The sequence below is a fragment of the Chamaea fasciata genome, unplaced genomic scaffold (genome assembly GCF_029207755.1).
Source record: "Chamaea fasciata isolate MVZ Bird 193981 ecotype frontalis unplaced genomic scaffold, bChaFas1.0.hap1 SCAF_5, whole genome shotgun sequence".
Classification (NCBI taxonomy): Eukaryota; Metazoa; Chordata; class Aves; order Passeriformes; family Sylviidae; genus Chamaea; species Chamaea fasciata.
In genome coordinates, this window is record NW_027094090.1 from 59112702 (window position 1) to 59138242 (window position 25541).

At 41.0% G+C, this 25541-nt stretch overlaps 1 protein-coding gene across 5 annotated transcripts in view; it reads right to left on the bottom strand.

The window, feature by feature from the left end:
- Positions 1 to 25541, bottom strand: part of KIAA1549 (KIAA1549 ortholog) — a 141454-nt gene that overhangs the window by 56015 nt on the left and 59898 nt on the right. For all 5 annotated transcript variants that reach the window (XM_066183891.1, XM_066183890.1, XM_066183893.1 and 2 more), the window contains exons 2-6: positions 14179 to 16857; positions 12627 to 12715; positions 6792 to 6969; positions 5180 to 5307; positions 3566 to 3749 (exon numbers count right to left, since the gene is read on the bottom strand). In XM_066183891.1, coding sequence (XP_066039988.1) covers positions 3566 to 3749; positions 5180 to 5307; positions 6792 to 6969; positions 12627 to 12715; positions 14179 to 16857 — 3258 coding nt within the window. The remainder of the gene's footprint in view (positions 1 to 3565; positions 3750 to 5179; positions 5308 to 6791; positions 6970 to 12626; positions 12716 to 14178; positions 16858 to 25541) is intronic.

The window sequence follows — 25541 nt, forward strand, 5'->3', positions numbered from 1 at the left end:
GCTAGCCTTTAACCTGTCCTCCAGGAAATCTGCTAGCCATAAAGAGATACCAAGTATCCAGTTTCTTGTTATTTTTAATGAACTGGCACCCAAACCCTGCCATTAGACTCGGTTTTCTTTCTGCTAACATGTAGTTCATGACCATCTAACCAATTTACAATCTGAAACATGAGCTATAATGTGGACAATGAAAAATAAGCATGGGAAAGCTGCAAACTGGACATTTGAATAGGAACATATAGCTGATGTCACCTAGAAGTCCTGTGAGGAAAGAAGTCTGGAAGTTTCCAGGTTTGGCCACTTTCACAGCCCTATTCCTGCAAAGAACAGTCCAAATCTGTCAAACTACTTTCACTCCTGATCCTGACTCTACGTTGAGTGCGGAAAAAAACTGACAAAGAATTCCTGGTGTTAATGATGTAGGGACAAACAACACAGTTAAAACCATAAACAGGACATTTTGTTTATGGGAACAAAAACCATGAGAAGTACAGTGTGCAAAAGGCAACGCAAAACAAGAGGCAAGGAGCAAATATACTCTTTGGAACAAGGTTCATATTTGGCATATTGACGTCAAGGTCTCACTTAACAATGCTGACATGCACAACAAGTAGCTTTTCTTGGGTATGATCAACTTCAACCACCCAAGCTGGGGGTTGAGCCCTGGCGTGCAGCTCACCCACATGCAATTTCTTCAGAAGCAACTACACAACTTACAAGATCATGCACAGAGTCCTTAAGGGAAAAAGGAAAGTCACCACCAAGAGTATTAATTGTTAGCATGCTTGATAAACTAAGGCACAAATGGCACAGAACAGTATGGCACGGAACATTTCATATTTACATATAAACACTAACATATATAGATTGTTTACATGTAAACATCCAACCTTCCTAGAAAAAGTCACACTGAAAGCAGAGCTTTGCATAATGATTGCAGGGACCAAAGAAGCTGTTATCAGTCTAAGGTGTTGTAACACATTCCCTGCTACAGTTGCTCTGTAGTGCAAGGCAAAGCATGAATGCAGAGTTCAGGGCCTAGAAAACAAAACCATTTAGGCATCTCCCTGCCAAAGTAGCTTTGAGAATCTGGCTGTTGGTCACCTCCAACAGTCTGTTGAATAAAATATTTCAGGAAGGATCTGCCCAATGCTGCTGAGGCTTTGGACAGGATTTTTGGCTCTGAATCTGAAGATCTAAAACTCTCCGGCTCAAAATCCAGTCACAGCAGCAGTGTAAAAAACTGCAGGAACAGCTAAAAATAACTGGCTGTGGTTGTCTCACTGATAAAGGAGCCTGAACTACATTCATCATTTGTGCTTGCTGACAGAAGGATCCACAGCTCCAGTAATCTGAGAAACTATGTTCCCACTTTGCCAATTTACCAACTAGCACCACAGCTGGTATTCCAGAAGAGTGCCTATGAAAGCACCACGGAGACCAAACTAGACCAGTGAAAACCCGAATTGTGCTGTCCTGCAATGGGCTCAATCTACAGTAAACAGGAGCTCCTCTAACAGCAAGCAAGTCAAATGCTGACAAGATGCTCTTGAATTCAGGACATGTTATCCACCAAATTCTCGTGTTTTCTACACTGCAATCTTTGGAAAGATTTTTAGTTCCTAAAAATCCTGACTTCTCCACTCATTCTACTTTACTTGGTTTTGTAATTGACATGTGAGTGACCACAGGGCTCCACTGGCACTGGCCTGGAGTCATCCCCACTGACCAGGCACTGTACACACACAGGTAACACAGGGACAGCTCCTGATACAAGCACTAAAGTAATTTCAAATTTCCTAAGTACCATCAGGAAACAAGAATAGAATCACAGAATTGTTTGGTTCGGAAGGGACCTTAGATGTTATCTAGTTGCAACACCAAGGAGAACCATGTACATGCATGCTTAACAGGAATGTCTTCTCCCTATCACCAGCCTCTCTTCAAGGATACACCAGCCTTGGCAGAAATTCTGTTATCACTTTATTGCATCGTAGCTACATTGCACAATCCAGAATATGGATTCCCAGGCAAGGGGCAACCTGCAAATACACTACAAATATAACTTCAGAGTATGTGGACAAAACTAAAAGGTGTAAGAGCCAATCTGTTCATCACAGGGAAAAAAGCATCCCTCAACACCAAAAATATTACCAGGGACTAAAAGCTACCTAAACTCAAGTGCAAATGCATAAAAGAGATGACAGAGTAAAGAGAAGTGTTTTTCAAGCAATCAAGGAAAGAGCAACAGTTTATTTTAAATCAGTGAGCAATGAAGACCGTAGCTCCCAGTGTAAGATGTTCTGCGGCTTCCAAGATAGAAAGAAATGGCTAGTCACCTACGGACAGGGATTCTCAAGACTTTTGGTCCTGGCTCCACTAAACAGACTTACTACTGCAGAGAGCTCACACTCTATATGAGACCAAATGAGAACAGAAATGCTTAATGAAAATGAGTCAAAAACCTCATACATTTTTTAACTGATTATGGGACTAGAGGGATCAAAAATCCTGAAAAAAGTTAAATAAAAAGCTTAAAAAAATTAGTATGTTTAAACTGCTTCCAGTAAATGGGGAAGTATCCTGTGCAATCATCTTACCTAGATCAAAAGCTGCTAAGAAGAGCAACTTTTCTGTTGACAGTGACTCTACAGTATTTTCACTGACATACACAGCTGCATAACGAACACCAGCTACTATTAGACCTGATTCTCCACTAGATGTTTAACTGTATTGCAAAACTCACTGTGTCAGATGTTGTGCATCTCTACAGCTCACAGAAATGACTCTGAAAATTAAAAACACAGTGAGATAGGAGAAATGGGGAACTAATGGACTGAGTCAGTAACACCCACTAGCAGGGGAAAGGCAAGTACTGTTCTATGATCTTGCTTACGCCCATGAGTCATCTGAGAAATCTAACCAAGCATAAGTTGCCAAGGCCAAGTGTCAAGCAAGCTCTGTCATGCAGGCAGTTGCCATTCATCTATGTTTAGGATAACGGTGGTCTGAAAAAAGTAACTTGCCACGCAAACGTACATAAAAAGTGAGAAAGGTAACACCTTAAAACATAAAAGACCACACAGACAAATTAATTCAGACTATATGGGCAAATATCAGCTTATTTAGCCAGCGTCCCAGGCTTTCCAGAAGTCAGAGACACAGTTAAGAGCAGCACAATGCCAAAAGCAGTGAACCATCCTGAGAATTGGCAAAGGCCTCTTGTAGACAAGCACAGAGACACGCCTTGGGCTGCACTTCACAGCAATACTGATTTTAGTGATTTTCTTGTTTTTTAGATCTGGACTAAGACCAATGGGCTGACGAAGCCAGGTTAAGTACAACTGACCTAGCACAAAACGCAGGTATGATGACAAAAGCAGCAAGATGTTGTTCCACCCAAATGTGAGCAGAAAGAGGTACAGATTTGCTCTGCAAAACTCACGTTACAAGTTAGGCACTTGAAGCTGCATTATCACTTTTGCACAAAATTATTTTTAAATCGTAGAGAGGGAAGATACTAGACAAAAGTATTTTGCAGTATTGGATAACAGCAAATACTCACGTTCAGCAATCTGCTGCACAGGAAAACCCAGATAGAAGCTGAATTCCACCACGGACAAGTTTCTGAGCTGCTCGCTGACTTCGGACCCATTTAGAAAACCAGACCTGTCTCGGATGGCAAAAACAATGCTCACAGGGCCCTGTCGAAATGCCACCCCAGGCCTGCTTAGAGTTATATTCAGTATCTGAAAAGACAGTATTGAAGCAGGGTCAGCAAAATCAAATTGCTGCCATTTCCATCCCTTCCTTGACAGACTTTTCTTTTTCCTCTAATATGAAGAGGGGGGAAATTCACATCAAGACAGAGGAACATCTGTTCCAGATTGGTTCAGCCAGCTGAGTTGTGGAAGAGGAAAAGTTACATGTGAATTCCCCTTCAAAGAGTTATCCTTTAGGGTCAATCATAGTCCAGAGTGATCTGAAAGCTACAACCCAGTAAATAATGAGAAAAAAGCCACAGAGCAAGACAGTCAGCAAAATAAACTTAGTCATAAATAAGCCTTAGATGAATACCGAACCTCAAGGAACAGAAGAAAAGGACTGATTACGGTAAAAAAAAGCCGTTCTGAAAATGGATGCTCTCTTGGTTAAAATCTCCTGCACCATGCACACCCAAAACCCACCACTGGCTAGAAGCCTTTTTGTGGCACCAAATACACAGCAACTGTATTCATGTAGATAAACCTCATCTGAAAAATAAGAAGTATTTAAAATAAGTTGGCTAAGTTGATAGTCCAAAAAATTGTTTTGCATGTTCTGTCTTCAGTCTACGCCGTGACACTGTGTTAAAAGTTCTGAGCACTTTTCTATATGTACTACATTGTACTTAAGGTACTCAAAATTAATCTGTCATTTTTGTTCCTGAATTTATTTTAGGGTGTCACAGATGGATATTTATGGTGTCAGCTAAACAGCATAATAAAATTTTTACTGAGTTTGGTATTACAACAAAGTTGGATTAAATTTAAGAATTCAAACAGAAGAGGGAGTTGGTCTCATTAAATTGAATTACTGACTTTCCAGGGAGTTCTAAGCTCTGCTGGCTGATTCAGAGCTCTGCACATGTGCAATACCCTTCATGTGTGAAGTTCCAGTAGCAGCTGTCACAGACATCATATACTGTAAGTATTTCTAGACCTCAGAAGCAACTAGCATGTTTGCTCACAGGATGGCAGGGTCATGTAACTCCTATGTTCCCTAAAACAGTTTCCAGCATGGCAATGAGATCTGAAAACTTTCATCCAACAAAAACCTTTTAACCACACCTTACTCTTTTATAGTAAACCATGATGGGAGTGACTCTGGTAAGGGTCTGAACAGTTTTTGTTTGAGAAATTATAAACCTTATCATATTCAATAATGCTTCTGGATATAAATCATTACCTTACAAGCTTTTTTCCAAAAGCTTATATAAGCTGGAGTATGTCGTGCCATATTACTTTGCAGGGGAAAAACCCAAACTGACTTCATGACAAAGCCTCATAGTTCCACATTACCTGGACTGCAAGTGATAGCCAGTGAACACCTAACTCATTTTACTGTCTGGATGAAACACAGGACAAGCAAAGCTGGGGGGGGGGAAAGGGACAGACACAAAACATGCTCATGCTCTCACCTGCACAGTGAAGTTGTAGAACTCCTGGTGTTTGTTCACCTCCAGGAATGCCATTGCCAGCCCTCTCTCAATGCGCTGGCTAAAGGTGCAGAATCCAATATCCACGTTCCGAGGTACAAACTGAAGCACTGAAAGCAAAGGACAATCATTCCTACAGAAAAATACTTCCATGTGAGAGAACAAAACAAGCAACAGAATTCACAGGGCTCTCATTTTCTTCTTTCATGAAGCTCAGGACACATTCAGTGAAACACCAGATAAAAATACAGTTTCTGTTGGTGCAGTAAATTCTCTACTCACTGATATTGGTTGCAGCAGTACTTAGATCTCTGAAAGATACCAGTGACAAAATACTCGCTGTTTCCTCTTATATACTAAAAGACCTTCACTATATACATGTGGCTAACTTCACCTGACCTGACCACACTAAAATCCTGAGTACCCAAACTATCTATGAAAATCTTCAGGGAAAAAAAGCAACAAATATCTCTTTCTTGTAGCCTGAAATACAGTATTTAGCTTGTCTTAAAGACTACATATTGGATTCATTAATACACATTAGTATTGGTCTAATACTTTCAAAACACGTAGTAAGCTATTTGTTAAATTTAGATACAGACATCTTTAAGTTCAGAAGAGAGAAAGAAAGAGCTCAAGATAGAAAGAACTAGTGTAGAGAAACGTGATCAGACACAGACCTTAACTACATGCACATCTGTGGATTTCCAGATATAGTCTTACCCAAAGAAATGCTAGTTAGATTACAGACCCTAACAGCAACATCATACAAGGTTCAAAACCAAAAAATACATCAACTATCTATCTATAAAACCACGTTAACCAGCAGAAAAAGACATTACACCTGCACAGTCAAAGTGATGTCTTGCCATGCAATTATTAATAGAGCATAAACAACAAACGAAGTGTACCTGAACAAAAGTACCACACTGACATTTATTAACTCTGTATGCTCAGTCCCTGTCACTACCTCATTACTCAGTCAACCAACCAGGCAAGCAGTTTTATCATGCAAACAGGGCCCAAAGAAGATTTTAAATGACAATGCTGACTCTCAAAATCTATTACATGGGTACTATTTTGCTTTATATTATTAGCAGTCAAACTTTACACAAACTGCTGCAATACAGCAGCTATGGAAAGCTGATTACTACATAAGCAATCCTCCTGCTCATGTTATACCTGAGCAATCAATCCTCCTGCTCACCAGTTCTCCTACATCACAACAACACTAAAAGGCAGCTTTTAACAAAAATTTAATCTCAAATTGACAGAAGCATTACAAAGTAGCTGCACTGTGATTTTATGAATGAATGTTTAACGGATTTTTTTTCTCACTGTTAGAAGCAAGAGAAAGAGCACACCTATTTTGCAACATAGCAAAAAAAAAATTCCTGAAAAAAACATGAAGTGATGGGGTTAACTGTTTTATAATTTATCACCTCTCTGTCACAGACCTGTAAATTATGTCATTAACAAAAAGAATTAAGATTCACAGTAGAGCACAGGGTCTTGACTCAACCTTGCATTGCAAGTGAAGAAGTGTGAATCAATAGGAAGCTACCGTTTCCCCTCTGTGTCAGGAAGAACTCACCTGTCTGAACTTGGAATCTGTTGTCTGGCACAGTGAAAGAAGGATGCAGTGAGAGGATCATGGGGGCCTCCCCACGAAGAAGACTGCTGTTCACAAGCACATTTATGACAGCTATTGCCGTGTAAACAAAGGGACCGGATGTCACCAAGAAAGCAAATTTGGGGGAAATTTTATAAACCTACAAAAAAAGAAAAAATCAAATTTAAAAAAACCTCAAACATGTCAATGTTAAATTTGGCAACGCTTTTGACCTACAGAGTCTCATGCAGTTCAAAGCCACCTCATCAAGAGGCAGGAAAATGCAGTTTTTATTTCTCAAAGAGCAGCAGAAGCACAAACACAAGTGCGGTGCCTTGCAGCCTCTGCTCTGAGTGCATCAGAGGCAACTCCCCTGTGCCAGGTGCACCTACTGGAATCTCTTCAGTACAACACACCAATCTCAGCACCTCTTGATTTATCACATTCCTACATATCAGCACTCCCCCTTGCCTACATTCCCCTGGTGTACATAACATTTCCCATACAAAATTCCTGTTTACTTACTGAACTGCTTGCATAGCTTCTGCATTTCAGTCATACACCACATAGTGAATACATCCTATACCATTCATATGTGGCACACAAGGAGTAAAATACACATAACCAACGTTCTTTAGATATAATTTTCACACCCAAGGAAACTTTCTTCCAGGGTACACTTCTATCTGCTTGTTTCAACAGTTACCACATTACAATTCTCCTCTACCAATTCATGTCCTGACTTTAAGTCTTCTTAAAAACCCTGAGGAGCCGTAGACATCATGTAAAAGAAATGAGACTGCAAGTTAAATATAAACCTTGAACCATGCAGACACTCTTATCCACCATTTCTCAGCCACCTAAGTAAGAACAAACAGAAGGGTTTTACTTATTTAAACATATTGCAGTGTCTTCCCTCCTTCAGAGAAACTCTCTCAATATTAAGATAACCTGTTTCCTCACCATTCTTTTCTTCCTTTTTGGTTTACGCCCCCACAGTTTGCCTGTGGCAGTCACACTTCAAAAGTATTTTGGGATATTCAACATGATGGCCTCACAGACAAATAATGTAAGCCAGAGACCCAAAGTTTCTGGTAAATGTGCATCTCCTCACTGAAGGGATGATTCACACCATGCTGGTGAAGGGATATGTTAGATAACTTCAGATTCAGGAACAGCCTTATAGAAAACCATGGTGTCACTTAAATTGCGACCCACATACTCCTTACTGGTATTTCCGCTGTAGTGCAAAGTGATGGCAACTGCTGTTGAGATGAGACAGCAAGCAGCTCTTTCCTGTCCTCTAAAAAGCCTGCATTTCAGAAAGCTCATCTTCACCAGAACAAACTACCTCAGCAGCAGAAGGAAATGAGAAAAATAATCTATGCTGCTCATTATGCCTTTCTTCTTTCTTAGCCCACAAATATATGCAACATGCAACTTTTATTTTAAATGGATTTAGATCCATAAAACTCAAATTTGTTTGATATGAATAATGTGCACAGCTCTTTTCAGTTCCTCTTATCTGAAATTTTATTCTTTTATCTCATGATGAAATAATCTCTGCAGCTTCAGTTTGTCGAATGGAAACAGCAGTTAAAATGGGTAACACATGCCAAAAGAAAGTTGCCCATTACTTGCAAATGAGACTGCTTAAAAGGCAAGAAGAAGAGGAATTAGAATTACAAATCTCAGTGACAATTTGCTGGTAATTTCTGAAGCAATATATGCTGAGGAAGGGAGGCCTACTGCAGCCAGCATACACTTATGCACTCAAGTTGGGTATTTCAGCCACAAAAGCAAGCCTCTGTAACCAAGTCAGCTGCCTCCATCTCTGACTGGTGGTGCTGCACCACAGAGAACCAGGAAAGCAGCCCACCCTGCAATTAACTTTTCGGCTCAACAACTAACACTAGGTCCCTTCTTTGCTTCACTGCATCAGAAAAGCAAGAGCAACTCCAGCATGGACATCCAAAATAAAAATCCACTTTTTATAGTAATTTTGAGGTAGGCAGATTAGAACCACTACAAGTCAAAACAATAGCTATTTCTGCTTGAGATATGGCAGGGTTGTCTAGAATTAGCTCTCTTCAGCCTTATCAGTATGACAGAAATAACAGACCCATGACAGCATAATGCTGTCTACAAGCTAATTCACAGAGAAGTCTACAAATTTATCTAGGATAGATGAGCACAGCTCATGACTCCAGAATCATGATTCATGAATGAGAATAGCTGCTCTTGGCACAGCTCTAATGGTTCACAAACCCAGCCATCCATCCAACTCTGTCTTGGAATTTTCACCTCTACTGCCAGGACAGCCAGATGCTATATTAGGTGGCTGAAGCACCACATTTTAAAGCATCATTATTAAAGTACACAAGCATGAATTTCTTATACTGAAAAGTACGAATATTCCAAAGTTAACACCTCGGGCCAGAAAGCCAGAGAAGCACACAAAACTCCAGGTGCAGTTTGGAGCCATCCCCACTGCAAAGGCAGAAACCTTTAGTAGAAGCAGAGAACATCTCAAAGTTATCCCTGCTCCAAAGTGCAATGACTAACTCAACTCTGCTGTTTCCAGGACACAAGCTATCTCGTTCCAAGCTACCCTCACAAGAGAGAGCACATCCGGTACAGGAAGTTTTTAAGCCTCAGTTTACTAGAGGCTAGAAGAGTATTGAAGAAAAACACGACTGTATCCTTTCTCTGTCCCTTATGATGCTTCCTAAGCATTTGCTATTGATTATTGTCTGCTAAAATACTTGATCAGATGCACTTTTGCCACAACCTAATCCATGCCTACACGCCACTGTATCATGCTGAGTAAACATCTGGCAGAAAGTATCTACAACTGATTCTCTCACCACCACCTCATTAAGAATCCTCTAAAGAGCCTGCAGAGGGTGTTTAACTTCCTGACGACAGACTACAAAGACTCACAGGTCTTAAAAATAAAATAAAGCTTCTGCTTCTACACACTTTGGGACCTTGAGGCAACAGTTCTCACTGGTTTTACACATCTCTATGGTACCAGCCAGAACTTCAGCAGTGAAGCAGCAATGAAGCCAGTGCAAGTCCACAAGGTGGCAACTTTGAAAGAAGCATTTACGTGGCAATGACCCAAACTCCACACTGTGGAGGCAGAGTTCACTGATTTGGGATTATAAGAACCAGTAGGTTAAGGATACACTCCCAGAACCACATTAATTACAACAAAGTGGCTAAGATGAAAATGCTAAAATGCATGATAGAATTTCCAAGCACAAATGAGGCTGGCAAAAACCCTTTTCCTGCTGGCATGAACTTAATGGCACCAGGGATACTGGCAGTGAGTCACTGCCAACACTATTTTATTTCACACCCCAGTGCAAGTCAAGTCAAGAGAACATTGTCTAACAGATCCTACCCAAGTGTCATAAGGTTTACATTACAGAGCATTGACTAAAATTACTCGTACTCAGACAATGGGGTCTTATTCTTTTGCAGATGCAGTATGTTGAGACTAACTAGAAAAAACTTTGAAATTTTTGGTTATTCTCACTCTGCTGTAAGGATTTTTCTAGGAAGAAAAGTGACAGAAGTTTTTTTCATTTGGCAGGATTCTGCCTCCTCTTTCTTCCACTTCAGCAACTCACAATGTTTGAAATAATAGAGTAGCAGAGACCAAAGTTTCAACAGAAAAAGTTGAGGGCAAAAAATGTTTCAATCTTCCTTTCACTGCTAAACTTGCTTCTTATTTAAAGTAAGCAGCAGTTATAGCCATCATTGCCATGGATTTTATTTTTAAAGCATACGTTACTACTAAATTAAATTCAACTGGACTGTCTCCTGATTTACTGTACATTACATCACAGCAAGGGAACATCTGTGTGCTGTAATAAGAGACACAGTAAAAAAGGAGCTTAGAGGAGTGCACTACTTTACCATAACTTGCAAACACACACATGGTTTCTGGGTACTTCCAACTAACAAAAGTCAGGTCTGTTTGATTAATTACATTTAGCAAGATAGAGAAATTCTGTTTAAAATATTGCATTACATCACCACTCAACATCCTGCTATTATAGACAGCTCTTTTTCAAAACAGTTTCGTTAGGATTCCACAGTTAGAGGTGAAAACATATTTGCTAGTGATTATTTTTAGTGCAAAACCCATATGACAGCAGCATTCTAGAATAAGCAAAACTGATTCAGCAAAGATGTCTCTCCTTTAGATAAAAAAGATTTTTCAAAGGATGAATCTAGACTAGCCACATCATTTATAAAAACAGTTCTGAGAAGCCTCAAGACTTCTTAGAAGCTTTCTCCTATTGAGAGCTTTACAAGGCAATAGTAGGCATGAAAGGCAGGAATTTAAAGGGAAAAATATAAAGTGAGATATCAAATGTTTGTTCCAATTAACCTTCAAATATTAAGCAATGGATTTTGTCCTACAGCTGTAAATAGTAAGAAAGTAAGCGCTTCAATGTTAATGAGCCGTGTAAGGTCACTGAAAATCAAGTGTGCTTCTATCATTATGAACATCTGACTTCTTCTTGACTATCCCAATTTGCACAAGCTGAAGGGATAATTTAAAAACCAGAAGAAAAAGCTCTTATATCTGAAAAAATCTAAATAGCTCATGAGCAGGTGTTGGTAGAAGCACATAAACTACACATAGTTTACAGAAGCAGCTCAGTGTAGCTGAGGTTTGGCAGGAATTTATAACATTCCTATCTTGACTGAGTAGTAGAGATGTACATCCTCAAACATCACACAGGAGTTGTTTAATCACTGAGTGCAATGATCATGGGAGATGCCAAAATTAAAGGCACCGAGCAATTCTGTTTTGCATGGAGAAATGCAAGTTATGTTCAGTGAACAGCTACTTGAGTAAACTACATAGCGAAAATGAGACCACTGACTCAGAAAAGATCACCTGGTGCTGGGCTATGAAAACTAGATGAATACAGCCACGCAAAACTGCAAGTGCAGCTGAACGTCATCTACACCAATAATTCTACTGAAGCATTTCCTCACCACTGAAGTATCTGATTATACAACAAAGGTACCCTCAAACTACTCCTATGTCTTTTCCTCCCAGAGGGTTTGAGACAGAGGTGGGGAATACAGCCTTTAACCCTTATCTTAACTAGATGATCACTTGCAAGTTAGAAAACAGTATTGAAAAATTCTGTTCAAAGACGATTCCTTGAATACCAAAGCAGAGAAAGCTTTCAGAAAACCCAAGAGTACAACTGCTCCTGTGAGGGGAGTAAGAACAGGAGTTACACCTACCTGAAGACTTAGAAATAACATCTTACTATTGCATACCTGATTTTTCCCCCTACCTTTTTCATCTGCCAAATCAGGCATTTGGGACTCACACCACCTCCCCTGTAAGCGTTGATGGCCTCACTTATAAAACAGCACAAGGCTGTGCAGAAGGTTTCATTTTGTTTAAAGTGCTAAGTATGTAATCAGCCAGCAGAACAAAGAGACCCGCTTAACAGGTATTTTGAAGGGTAAAAGTTCTTCAGTTTCAATTCACCAGGCAAAGGAGGTGAGCAATTGATTCCTGGACACTGCTTGCTCACCTCTAGCAAAACCAAGAAAGGTCTGTCCTAGAAAATGATGGCATTCTGAAAGCAAAAAAGTTGACATCACGGTCACATTAAAATAACAAAAACCTAACCAAAACACAACTAAGTTAAAATAAAGCTCTCTCTGATACAGTATCTATGGACTGTCTGAATTACTGTTTCAGTGTGCGAACTAAACTGCTATTGTATTACATTGATCAAAGAGTACTTGTACACACTTCATACCACTTACCTCTAGCTCTACTGATCTCCTGAACTGAACTCTGAGCACTTCTCTGATGGATTCACTGACATTTCGTAGAACAGCTCTTCGGGCCAGCACTAGAAATTAATGTCAGTCAGAAAATACATTTTAGCTTCATCTCTTAGGTTTTGATTCAAAGCTGCATTTTCAATTTTGCAGTGCATGAAAAAGCAGATAGTGAGATCAGTTGCATCAAACAGGTAAGATGAACAACAAGAACATGGGTGAAGGTGTGACTGTATCCTAAAAAGTGACTGCAAAGTTTAAGGAACTGTAAACTTATTTTCTCTTGTTTTGTTTTTCCATAGCTAATGTCTTTAGCATTCTGATAAAATAACCTTTTAAACGGCCACTGAGGCATTTAAATGGGAAAGTAGCAGTGTATTTGGTCTGACCTGTGAGTCCGTTGTCACAACACAGTTAGAAGCTTTGCAGGCAATGCATGGAATGCAGATAAGGTCAGAAAAAAGCCACAGAAAATATGCATCTACTTTTCTCTTAAATAAAAAGCAAAGAAACATGACATTAATTAATGAAAGGGATATCCACAGACTAAGAAAGAGCTTTAAAATCCCCACATCCCAATGGATGTCATGTCTGTTACAGTCACACTTGACACTGTGACTGTGGGTTAAGCAAACAACTGAAAAGTGTTGTGTTGTCATCCTGCATTTACTTTCCATCAGTAACTTGCCTACAAAAGTACTCAAATTACATTTTAAAAAAGGCTTCCTCATCACTAGAATACCTAGATCACCTACATATCTGGAGGATGAGATTACGCTCATTCTGTTTTATTTCTTGCAACCAAGTTGTAAGAGTAAGAAATATTGCTCACCACAAAAATGCAGCACTCCTGCAGCTGCCCTGGATTAGTTTGCTGGCACTGTTTTGTTAAAAAGCTAGGAAGAGGCAGGAAATCACCAGAAAAGCAAACACAGATGCTAAGACAATTAATTTTGAAACACACTAGTGTCACTTTTTCTGGTTACAAACACACCAAATCCAATTGAAAGTAAGTATGGGAGGATGTAAGACACAAACATAAGCTAGTAAGGTAAAATTATAAACATGGTTGCAAAACCCAAACGTTTTTTAAACCAATTCTCCTCTTACATATTACAACATTACCTCACATGCAGGTGTTTTTTAATAAACAGCAGCAACAACTGAAAGGAGAAACCTACTCAGTCAGAACATTAAACAGTTTGGCAGAACAGCACCACAATAGCAACGTTCATTTACAACCAATGAAATGAGGAAGCAGCCTCCAACTCAGCACACTTGTACATATGCATTGGCAATTTTTGAGGATGATTTCATTCTCTGTGCAGTGTAATGTATTTGTAACTCTCTCTCACAATGGACTTTGTTAATTTAACAGTAAATGATATATCAACCCTTTTACAGCTCTTGGTCTAAATTTATGCCATGTTTCTTTGAAAGGTTCATTCAGTTAATCCAAAATCTGCAATTTAGCTAGGGGGTCATATTACAGTGGCTTCTGAAAAACAAAATTAAAATGTTGGGAAGATCTTACCCGCAGTGACTAAGTAGGCGTTGGGAATGGTGATGTCGCAGACGTAGGGCTGCCTGGTAGTAGTCACAGGAGAGGTTACAACCACCACTCCAGATGGAGCAGTAGTCCTCAGAGGGGTGGAGGAGAATGTCCCTGGGCTGCCCGTAGCACTGGTGACAGTGGTGGAATCAGCTGGTGCATCAGCACCAGCAGTTACACTGCTTCCTGATGGAACTTCATATCCAGTGGGAGGGCTAGCAGTCAGAGGAAATTGTGTGGGATCAAACGACGAGGTCGCAGACAGAGAGGCTGTAGGAAAGGGCATTACACTGGTGGTGTCGGCATCTGATGTGAGGTCGTAAGGGTCTGTGGGAGGAAGGGCTGTGGGGGCACTGCCCCTGCTGCCAGATGTTAGAAGCAGTGTGGGGTCAACTGTAGCACCAATATCCTCATCAGAACCCAGAGCAGTTGAAAGTAGAGATGAAGATACGTTTAAGACAGGAGTTGCCGGAAAGGTAGTCAACGAAGAGATCAGATTGGTTTCACTGATCAAGATGCTGCTGGTAACAGACTGGGTGTCAGAAGCGGGCAGCACCACGGTAGGAACCACAGAGTGAGAGGTGGAGAGAGAAGGCTCCAACCGAGAGGTAGCTCCTGTGGCAGCTGAGGTAAACACAACTTCAGAGCCCACTGGCAGTGCCAAGGATGCTTCCAGAAACACAGATGACTCTGAGTGAAAATCTGATGATGGCATTATTTCAGGAACCTGTGATTCTGGAAGGGATGATGCATTTGAATAGAAGTACGACGTTTGGCCAAGATGTAACTGAGAAACCTCGGTGTCAGTGGCAGAGCTGACAGTGGTAGCTAAGTCCCAGCTGGTAACATCCTCAGAAAGTACTGATGTCCCAGTCAACAAGGTCTGAGGTAAGAGTGTTAATAAATCACTTTGCATGACAGAGTAAGAATTTAGCATCGTCAGTGACAAAGACAAGTAGCTAGATTCAATAAGAAATGGTGTTGATAAGGGATTGGATGGGAAATCTGAAATATTTAAAGATGGTTCGTCCCTTGTAGATGGCTTGCCAAGCAAAACCACAGATTCTGATGGCATTAATTCTGGCAATTCCAGCAAAGCTGTCCGACTGATTGCAAACGACGCTAGTGGCTCACTCGGGATGATGGTAGAGTCCAACCCGACAGTGGTGGCACCAGGAAGTTCTACATGAGTGCTTGGAGTCAATGAAATTGTTTCTAGAACAGGGAGGGTCTGGGAAACAGAGCTGCTCAGTGCCATTTCCCCAGGGAGCTGATGGTAGGAGGGAGATATTGTTATAGGTGTTCTAGTGTCTGTAGTGCTTAATAAAAACATGCTTGAGTCAGGGGTTTCTGCGAATCTTGAAGAAAGTGAAACAACTGGTCTTGATGGAAAAGAAGTATCAAAAATCTCAGGTGTAGGTTCCTCTAATTCATACCCATCAGTAATTATAGTTGTAAATGCAGTTATACCTTGTACTTCAGAGGCTTTGATGGACAAAGTTTCAACATAATCTCCTGAGCCCACGTCATGTTCTGGGGCAAAGCCTGCTTCTGGCAGAAGTGAAACTGAGTCACAATACAGACAGTAACTGTATGATCTCGTGAAAGGCACTGGAGTCTTGAGCTTGCTGACAAGCTCTGATTGACTTGGTATTTCTGAACCAGCAGGCAAATCTGGTGCTGTAGTGGAGAATTCGTGTGTAAACAGGCTGGCATTAAGAATTGTATTAGAGTTCACAGAAATGGCAGCTGAATCAGGAAGAAGAGACGCAAGTGGAAGACTAATAGGAAAAAAAGCAAGCTCGGCACTGGCTGCTGAAGCTGGCGTGGCCCAGGGAATGCTTGGAGTGGGGTAGGTCCTTTGACTGAGAGATTCTGCTGTCCTGCTACTCTCGTGGGTGTAAACATCACCATACAAGTCTGCACGTTGCGCTGTGGCATCTGGGGCCCCAGGGCTGGCATCACCCAGCAGCTTGAGGTGAAGAGGCGATCCTTCTGAAGCAGCCCCAAAAGGCAGAGCTGTTAAACTTGCATTAATGTTTTCCTGTGCCGCAACTCCCGTGTCAGGAGGAATGGAAGTGAAAGGAACAGCTGTATTTGGAGGGTACAACAGCAAGTCTCTGCCTGCTGTTAGCATTTCATGATCTGGTACAAAAGGCTTTCCTTCCATAAGAGTGTAGCTGTGTTCAGGGACAGCACTCAACGGAGTCTTCTGCTGTGCTGTTTCTGAGATATCATACAGTGAAGAAAGGACAGATAATGAAGGTGTTAGCAACACAGTTTCTAACATTTCTCTTGATGGCTCTACTGCATTAACTGAGTGATGATCTGTTAAAACTGCAGAAGACTTCACGGGAGGAGTCCACTGTGCCTTTGAAAAGGAGCTAATAAATTCATCATCACTTAGGAATGCCTCATTGCTCCTTACAGAGACATCTACCAAAGGCGTACTTCTCCCTTCTGAAATCCTGGCTGTTTCTTCTTGGCTAAGTAAAGTCCCATCAAAGGAAGTGGTAACTGATGATAAAACTGTTTGAAGCAAATTACTTTCTTGGGACTCCAAAGTACTTTTTGCTAAGGCCGTTTGTGTCTTGCTGCCTGATATGCTTTCATGCACCGTTGAGAAAAAGGAAAAATTCTGCTGTTCCAAGGATCTCTCATCTAAATCAAGAGGGAGAGAAAAACAAGAGCCAAAACACGACAGATCAGCACAAGTAGTAAAATCGCTATGAGCAAACCTCACAGAGAATATTTCTGGAGACGACTGCCAGAATTCAAGGGTGAAGACAAAGCTTCCTAGTGAGTAAAAACCCTCCACAAGCAAGTCAGCATAAAGAGTAAGATTTCTTGTGAAACTCCATACCTTGGAAATGAGCAGGACAACACAAGCCCCTATCAATGCACTGACACATCTCTCTAAAGCAGCACTCCATTATGTCCTGTGGAAGAGCAGAAAGTGGCTCCCCCTTACCTGTGCAACGCAGCACTGCATGGCAACTCATGGCCTCAGAGAGCAAACACACCAGAAAGGGTAACAAGGAACAATGCAGGGGAAAATCGACATAATTTCAGGTGTTTTGCTTTCCTTTAGTATCCCTTGATTTCCTCTGATTTTATTGTTCCTTAATAATAAGGTCAGTAGAAGATTTACTCTGTTTCATGAACCAGATCCTCCCTCTCATATCAGAAATCAGTGACACCAGAGATGAAGAGGAGTTCCCTTTTTCATAAGGCAAATGTGGACCTTGTACCAACAAGAAGAATTTGTTAACATGTTGTGACATTTTTATAACATGTTAGGTTTACATTGTCCACCATTCATCTGAAGTCTGGCCTGTGAGCAGTCACTAACAAATAGCTTCATTACACAATTGCTGTTTATTCACAGCCCTCTATAGGACTGGTCTCTTGATAGGCCACCTGTAATCAAGCTTTCACTCCTCTAGTTTGTAGAGTTCAAGTAATAATGGCCAGGTTCAAACACAGAGGAGAAGAAGTTGAGAATTCACCATATATTTCAACAACCAAAATACTCTCCTCTCTCACAAAAGGATTCTTGGGTTACAGAGAAGACCTGCATGTGAGCTTTTCCAAGCAGAGATGAGTTCGGCAGAGAAAAGGCTGATTACTTTCCTGAAATGTTGAGACTGGATTAATAGCATTCAGAGCTGAATTATTAAAGGAAAACACAGAAAATTGCAGCAGAGTAGTTTCCAAGGGCACACACAGCGTTTATCTTTAAGTTACCTATCACACCTGATCACCCTACTGTCATATGGGAGTGTCCAGGCAGTGCTGCTGGAACCTACTGGCAACACACATTAACAAGGCTGAGGCGCAGGAATCACATCCAGTTAAAGCACCAGGGACCAGTTTAAAGAAAAAACAAGCATACATAGTACAAAGCGTTGGACAGATGATACAGTACACAGCTCAACTGCAACTACATCTGTAACCCTTTAGAGGATGCCTTGAACTCAGTAACCCATGGAAAATCCTGGAGGAATAGCTTACCTGTTTCTCAGTGTCTAACACCACTTTCCAGAGGTGATAAACTGCTGTACTTATCCCCTTCTCCCTGGCCTGTTTGCTAAACTCCTTGACACAACTTTTCAAGTGCTAACACACTGACTTGATAAATTTTAAAGGTGCTGATCTGAAAAGCACAACTAGGAGAGTTAATGCTTACCACTGTACCACTGATCACACCTACCAAGTGAGTGCTGTGATGATATCCTTTGTATTACAAATTCCATGCACAACGTTTTGCAGCATAACAGGTACTATTCTCTCAAGCAGTCCCAATCCATTTTTTCCTCCCCAAGCTCACTGTAGGCATAACCAGCTTTATGATGAGTGGTTGGGGTATGATGATAAAATATACTGCCTTACAATGCTCTCAGGTGAAGAAAGAAAAGACAAGAAAAAACACTCTTGTAAAAGCTATGTAAGACAAGTAAACAAGTCCATCCTCAACCTCTTCAACAGAGGTCAGATGCCTGAACATGACACAGTGCAGAACAGTGCAGCCACCATGGAATAACAGCTTTCACAAGGAGTTAACGTGAGTACCAGACAAAGCAGCTTCCAGGAAGCACAGAACCAAAATGTACCCTGACACAGCTCTGCTAGATGACCAAAAGTTGCTCAACTTTTTTTCATTGCTAGAAGCCTCCCTGGCCTCATTCTTTTCCTTGACTTAGGCCTCCAACCTTTACTTTTCTCATTGTGACATTTCGAGTAAGCAGGGAGCTACTAAAGGAAGACTTACAAGGCGATGAAACAAACACTGTCAAAATGAATCACTTCTCTCCCTAGATGCATGTGCAGTTCCTTTCAGGCAGCTCTGTAAAATCCTGCCCAACTTGGTACTTTGGACACCTAACCCTTGCTTACAGTGAATTCCACGCTGCAGACAAACATGGTAACAGAGAAGGTCACTCCTTGTTCACCACAGCTTCATGTTGTACATCTCTGAAGCAGTACACATGGCAGTTGAGACAGCTTCAACATAATGAACATGGTAAACATGGAGCTAACACAGCTGACAGTTCACATGACCCGGCAGACCTGACCACTAATTAGTAACTGCACTTTTGATCAGGTACCTCCACAAATCTTTGACTCAAAGCTAGAGGTGATTCCACAAAAACAACTCTACTGCCTATTTATGCCTATGCTGCATCTTCTTCCTTCACCCACAGAGAGGCACTTTATTTTTGTTCAACTTGACAGGGGAGCTGGCACATGGCAAGATCCTGCTGGAAGTAAATGTCATAGGAAAGATGTTCAGAAGAGTTAAGTGCATAACCCTAAGCAGTCCAACAGACATGCAGAACAGGCAAGGCTTTAAATTCTGACTTTAGAATACGGTTTTTAAAATGTTTTTGGATGACCTGATAATGTTTCTTCCTTGAAAGACAAAGGAATAGTAAATAATCATTTCATCCCACACTCGTGCCTTGCCTCTTAATGTGAAGTATTTTGCCACTGATGCCAGGACAGAAAGAACACAACCTCTGAAATAATTGTTTCATTTTTTTGAAGGAAAACACACTGTGTCATGAAAAGGTTACAAGCTCTAGGACAAAGTAAGAGCAGTGTTACCTACCATAAGTGGAACGGTAAAAATTCACCTACGCATGTAGGATTTTGAAAAAACCCACCAGCAAGTTCACAAGTTGATGTTCCACCCTATTTACTTAGTGTTTTTGAAGCAGGGAGCATTAGTGATACGCCATTAATAATACAAATTAGTGTTTTCTGTCAACTCCACAGAACAGTGCACCACTTGAATAGCGTTTGTCAGGACTGAGCGTGCCTCTCAGGGAGAGCAGATGGGACGCGTGGCAGATGTGTTTGGGAGCAGCCAGACAGCCCACAAAGAGGCAGGAAAAGCAAAGGAAAAAAGGAAGGAGGAGAAGGCACACCATAGCATGACAATCGACCTCATCAGTGCGGAGTGGCCGATCTGGCTGTACCGTGGGACAAAGGAAGCAGACAGATTGCACATGTTCTGGTGCATCTCAATGCCACGGCTGCACAAAGCTATTGATGAGTATCAACGCTGACTTGTTTGTTTGCACAGCTGTTACTGTCGGGTGACGGTTCCCCGCTCCCTTCAGAGGCAACGGGCTCACATCAGACAAGCCAAACTCTGCCAGGCTGATAACATTATGAAAAAGAATAGATAGCTTAGGGAACAAAGCTGTGATCCCACGCTACAGCAAAGGCGAGGAAAGGCGAGCGCTAGTGGCAGGGGCCACAGGAGTCACAGATGGCACCAGCACAATGCCACAGCTCAGACAATGACATTGGGACATTGGTGGAGCAATAATATAGGAAATCTGCTGGTGGCCTTTGGGTGGCAAGCTCTCTGTTGCTCCTGCTGCCCCCCAAAACTAGTAGGAGTCACAAGCAATTCACAAGTAATGAAACTTGTCACTGAACAGAGCGACCCCTGAAACTACCAAATCCACAGCAGCACAGCCGTGCCCCGCTAACACGGCTGCAGACACGTGGGAATTTGGGAAAGACAGACCTTTCTCACAACTACAGCAAAGGACTGCTGCAGTCCACAGACTTCTTTGGTGACAAAAAAATACCATATCTGCATGCCAGAAAACTAGAGAAATTCATAAACCAGGAACTAGACTAGTCATTTCTCCACAAAGCAATTAGAGGGATGCAGATTGCATCCTTCCTGTAGCTGCAGTGCTAAAAAGTAATGCCTGTTCTATAACCTGTAATGAAGAAAAGAAAGGATGTTTTAAATATGTATTTGTAATAATATCCATGTATACTGATATTTCTATTTTCTTCATTTATAACATACTTCCATGTATTTTTTAAATGCAGGATCCAGATGTAATGGCACCTCTGCCACTGATGTCTCATGTAACTTCAAAAAAGCTGCAACGCTTTTCTGCACTCTGCTATTAAGATATGGCAATTGTACACTACCACGATTCCCAGTATTTACTAAAAAGTCAGTAATTCTCTATATTATCAAGATGTTAAATCATCGAGAGGTACAGGCATGACAACAGGAAACAAAGGAAATCTTTACTTGTAATAAAAATTAAACCTTAACAATACAACCAGTAATTTTTATTGTATTATTTTTTGGAGAAACTAAGTTATGACTAATAAAGTTTGCAAACAACAGAAAATGCCAGCAGACTACCAGCAAAACAGTTCAAAACATTTATCACTTAAAAAGCCATCTTCTGTGTACTAACACAAGGACCAACAAAATTAAATTTTAGTAGCTATGATTTTTAGGCAAGGAGAAAAATTGCTCCTTTAGTGCTGTCCATTGTTCCAAACAGATGCATTTTAGGTAGAAAGGCAATCCATACAACATACATTCCAAATATTATGGTAAAATTCCTGACTAACTACACAACAGCAGCTCCCAAATCATTAAAATTAAAGCTAAGAGCTTACAAGGAATATTCACTACTTGAAACATCTCCCTGATTATGGGATGGAGCAGCACATCCCATTTAAGGGAAGCTTTTTGATAACATGTATTTTAACTTTTTCTTCAAGAAATATGAAGTAGGAATTGAATGCAGCATAGAACTCAAGACCACCCAAGGGCAGAAAAAATGATAGATGCAAATGTATCTGAAAAAAATCCAAACTCTTCCTCCTACAGCTTAACACTTAATAACTTCCTAATTTATTTAACATCATTTAGTTCAGCTTCCACCAAAAGAGCTTGTATGCATTAGGTCATAGCAAAAAATTTATATAGTTCCCTTGTGTAAGCCCCTAACTGAATTTCTTAGGTGTCTGGCTTGTAGGAAAATACCAGTCCCAGAAGCATGTGCAGACAAAAAGCTGTCTGCTTTCTTCTCTGGGAGGCATTAAGCATGGATTGAACAGTGACAATAATTACCCCTGGCACACAAAAGCCAGGGAGAGGAGGGGATGGGAGCCTGAACTGCCCCTCCGTTCCCAAGCTCCAGCTCAGAGCTCTTCTGCGGGGCTCCCTGCAGATTTTGGACGGTTCTGTTCCCTGGAGCATATGCTGCAACCCTGCCCGGAGCACCCTCAGGGCAGCAAGGGACACAAACCATACAAAGTCCCAACAGTTCTTTCTCAAAGATACTGATTTTCTTTTACTACAAGAATCTCTCAGCATTTACCAGATGCACATATGAATTTTAACTAATTAAGCTGCTTGTACCACCTGAAAGGCTGAAAGAAAGAGAAAGTAATGAAATTGAAAAATCACGCCGTCTCAGCCCTCTTTCTCACTGCAGCTGATGAAAAAATTTCATGCCAGAAAAATCTTTATTATGAGGAAAGTAAGTGTTATGAGGAAGCAGCAGGCAAAGTGAGTGCCTAGGTACACACATGCTCACTTTTACATATTTCAGGTTTGAATACTTAGCCAAAAAAGCAGAGGAACAGCTTAAAGTCATTCTTCACCCACATGCACAGCTGTGGCTCAGCTGCTGCTCAGGTGCAAGTAGATAAGAACCTCCCCCTGCTGCACAGCAAACAAGCACAAGCTTCCATCTCTGTATGAGGAGAAAACATGCACCAAAGCACGAAGGGGCAAAGACAAATCTGTGCCCGCTGGCCAGCAGAATTATGAAGGCTTTGTAAAGAAAGAGTTTTAGTAGAAGGTTGCCTAGCTGTATTTCATGCTCCAGTCAAAAAATACATTATGAAATCCTCATGAACTCTTGTGTTCAGCAACCAATACCAATGTACCTGTAACACCACGCACTGGAATTGACATTTTCTTCCTTCTCCAACTTTAAAGCCACCCCCAAAACTTCCTTGAGGACTTTTGCTGGTAACCATCACGTTAAAGACATGTAGGCACTCTGAGATTCCAAATTCCACTGCATGGCTGATGGAAGAGCTCAGGAGAAAACTTGTGATCTGATCTGATCCAGGAATCTTCTTAACATACCCACTGCTGAAGCAGAACAGAACCCTGTAGTAGTTTACAGTAAAAGGTAGACCAAAAGAAAAAGAACCCACAGCTTCTCTTAATTTCATGCCACTGTAACATGTTCTGTTTTGTATGAGAAAGATCAAAAACTGTACAATCCAAGGAAAGCTTTCGTTAACAAAAGGTAACAAGCAGACCATGGAATCCTGCCCTAAGGGCAGGAGAACCTACAGAGAGGGTCTGAGTGAGCCACCTCACCATCCGTTTCATAAACACAAACACAAAGCAAGATCCACCTCCCAAACATTATTTCAACATTTGGAAAACCATGACTCAGCCAAGAAGTGGGCTGGGAACAAAGCCCATGCACACAACAGTTTGTTATGCCTACACAACACCTGCAAACCCCAAGGATACAGAAATCCTCACTTGTGGAACTGCATGAAACTCTTACAGCACCAAGATGAGCTGACAGTCTCTCTCAAGAACTGCTCTGAAGAAAATTAGCTGTGTTTTCACACCCTTTCCAACATATCAGAGGGGAGAAAAGTATATATTTATGACACAGAAGCCTTCCATGGCCACTGTGCCTTCCTGCACACCATCACCCACAGCTGAGGAAAGCAGCAGCTTCGTGCAGAGCTCGGTGCTCTAACACGACCGGCTGGCTGGCCACGCACACACAGGCACAGAAACCGCAAATCAAACCCTAGTTCAAAATGTAGCTTTTGCTGGGAGCATTCACGCTTTTTTTGGCACTTAGTTGTACATGACATCATTGTGTGGGAAGCCATATGTTAGAGATAAAGTACACACAAACTTGAATTGACTTTACAAATGTTAATTCTAAGAAAAACTCGCATCAGATTTGCTCATCGGGATAACCAGGTCACATTTTTAAAATGGAAAAGCTTTCCTTCCCCCCACTTCCTTTTTTTTCCCCCTTTTTAATTGCTCTCTGCACAGCAACTTGATTTTTAGTCTCTAAGCAGCCAGTGTCAGTTTTCATTCAACTGAATGACTAGTGAAAAGCTTTATGTTTATACTCAACACTGCAGTGTCCACCAAAATGCAGATCCTGGAAGCTTTTGAAAAGACGAATTAAATTTCTTTTAGCCTCTTTTTCAGTGTGGATGACAGATCCGTGAGTGGCATTCTGCACACAAGCAAAAAATACAACCTTAAACAAAATTTTACTTCTTACACTGCATTATCACTATAAAATCTCTACAAGCAATGAAGTGACAGAGAGCCTGAAGACATGAGTAGCTGTCTAATTAAAACAGAACATACACTGTATCCTAGAAACCCAGTTATCCACCCAGACTCTCCTCATTGACACATATCCTTAACTGTGCTGTGCTACCCACAGAGGAAAAATACCCTTGACTGAGCTTTAAGTTGCTCAGGTCAGCAGCCTTACTGCTCCAAAATCCTGTTACTTCAAGGAATAAATGGGAGTCCCAACCTGCAGCACCTCTGAGAGGCTAATTCACAAGGCTTCCTCTAGAGACACAAAAGCACGATGAAAAATCTGAAGATGAGATTTTCAGCTGGCAGGATACCATCAGTCTGTATTGAACTTAGAACAACAACTTCATTGCTAAAGGGCCAGATCGCAACAATATGCCTGTACATGCTTAATTTTTCGAACAGTTGTGTATGAATAAGCAAATAATACCAAAAATCCCCTGCACAGTCGGATATGAAGGCATTTAGTGGTACTCGCAGCATGTATCACTTGGCAAATCAAGGCACATGAGAGAGAATCTGTCAACGCATTTTCACAGGAAAAAGAGATTTCAAAGAAAAGCTGGGAAAGAGAGCAGAACAGTCCTAGCTACCCCAGCCTTTGAGGCTGAAAATAAGTGTTTCACCAAAAGAGTGCTGAAAACATGGAAAGAAAAGGGGCATTCAAAGAGAGGGAACAGAAATTCAAGTACTCATGTACATTTAAATAGAGGTTACCTAAGCTTTTTCTTTACAATGTGCAATTGTTATTGACCTTGACCTCACCTGAAAAAAGAGAAATTAAAAAAACCCAAAAAACTAATAAATAGAGCAACTGCATAACACCAAAGATTAAACTTCTGTCATAATTCATACCTATAGAACTTCCACAAGACAATCTCCTGGCCAAATTACTAGAAAAGAAGAAAGAAAGCAACAGAAGTATTATTTCAAACAATAGGACCCATACAAAACTTAACCAAAACAAACAAACAAACGAAAATGACTTTCTCTATAAGCTGTCAAGCTTAGGCATCCATGTACAACAGAGACAAATTCAATGCAGATATCCTTATTAGAGATTCTGGAACTGCCCAGGGTTTAAGAATAATTATGGTATCAAGTAGAAAGTTTTCCTGTGCAAGTATCTCAAGATTTAGCAACTCATTCTCCTCTTTTCGTCCTTTTCTCCTTAGCA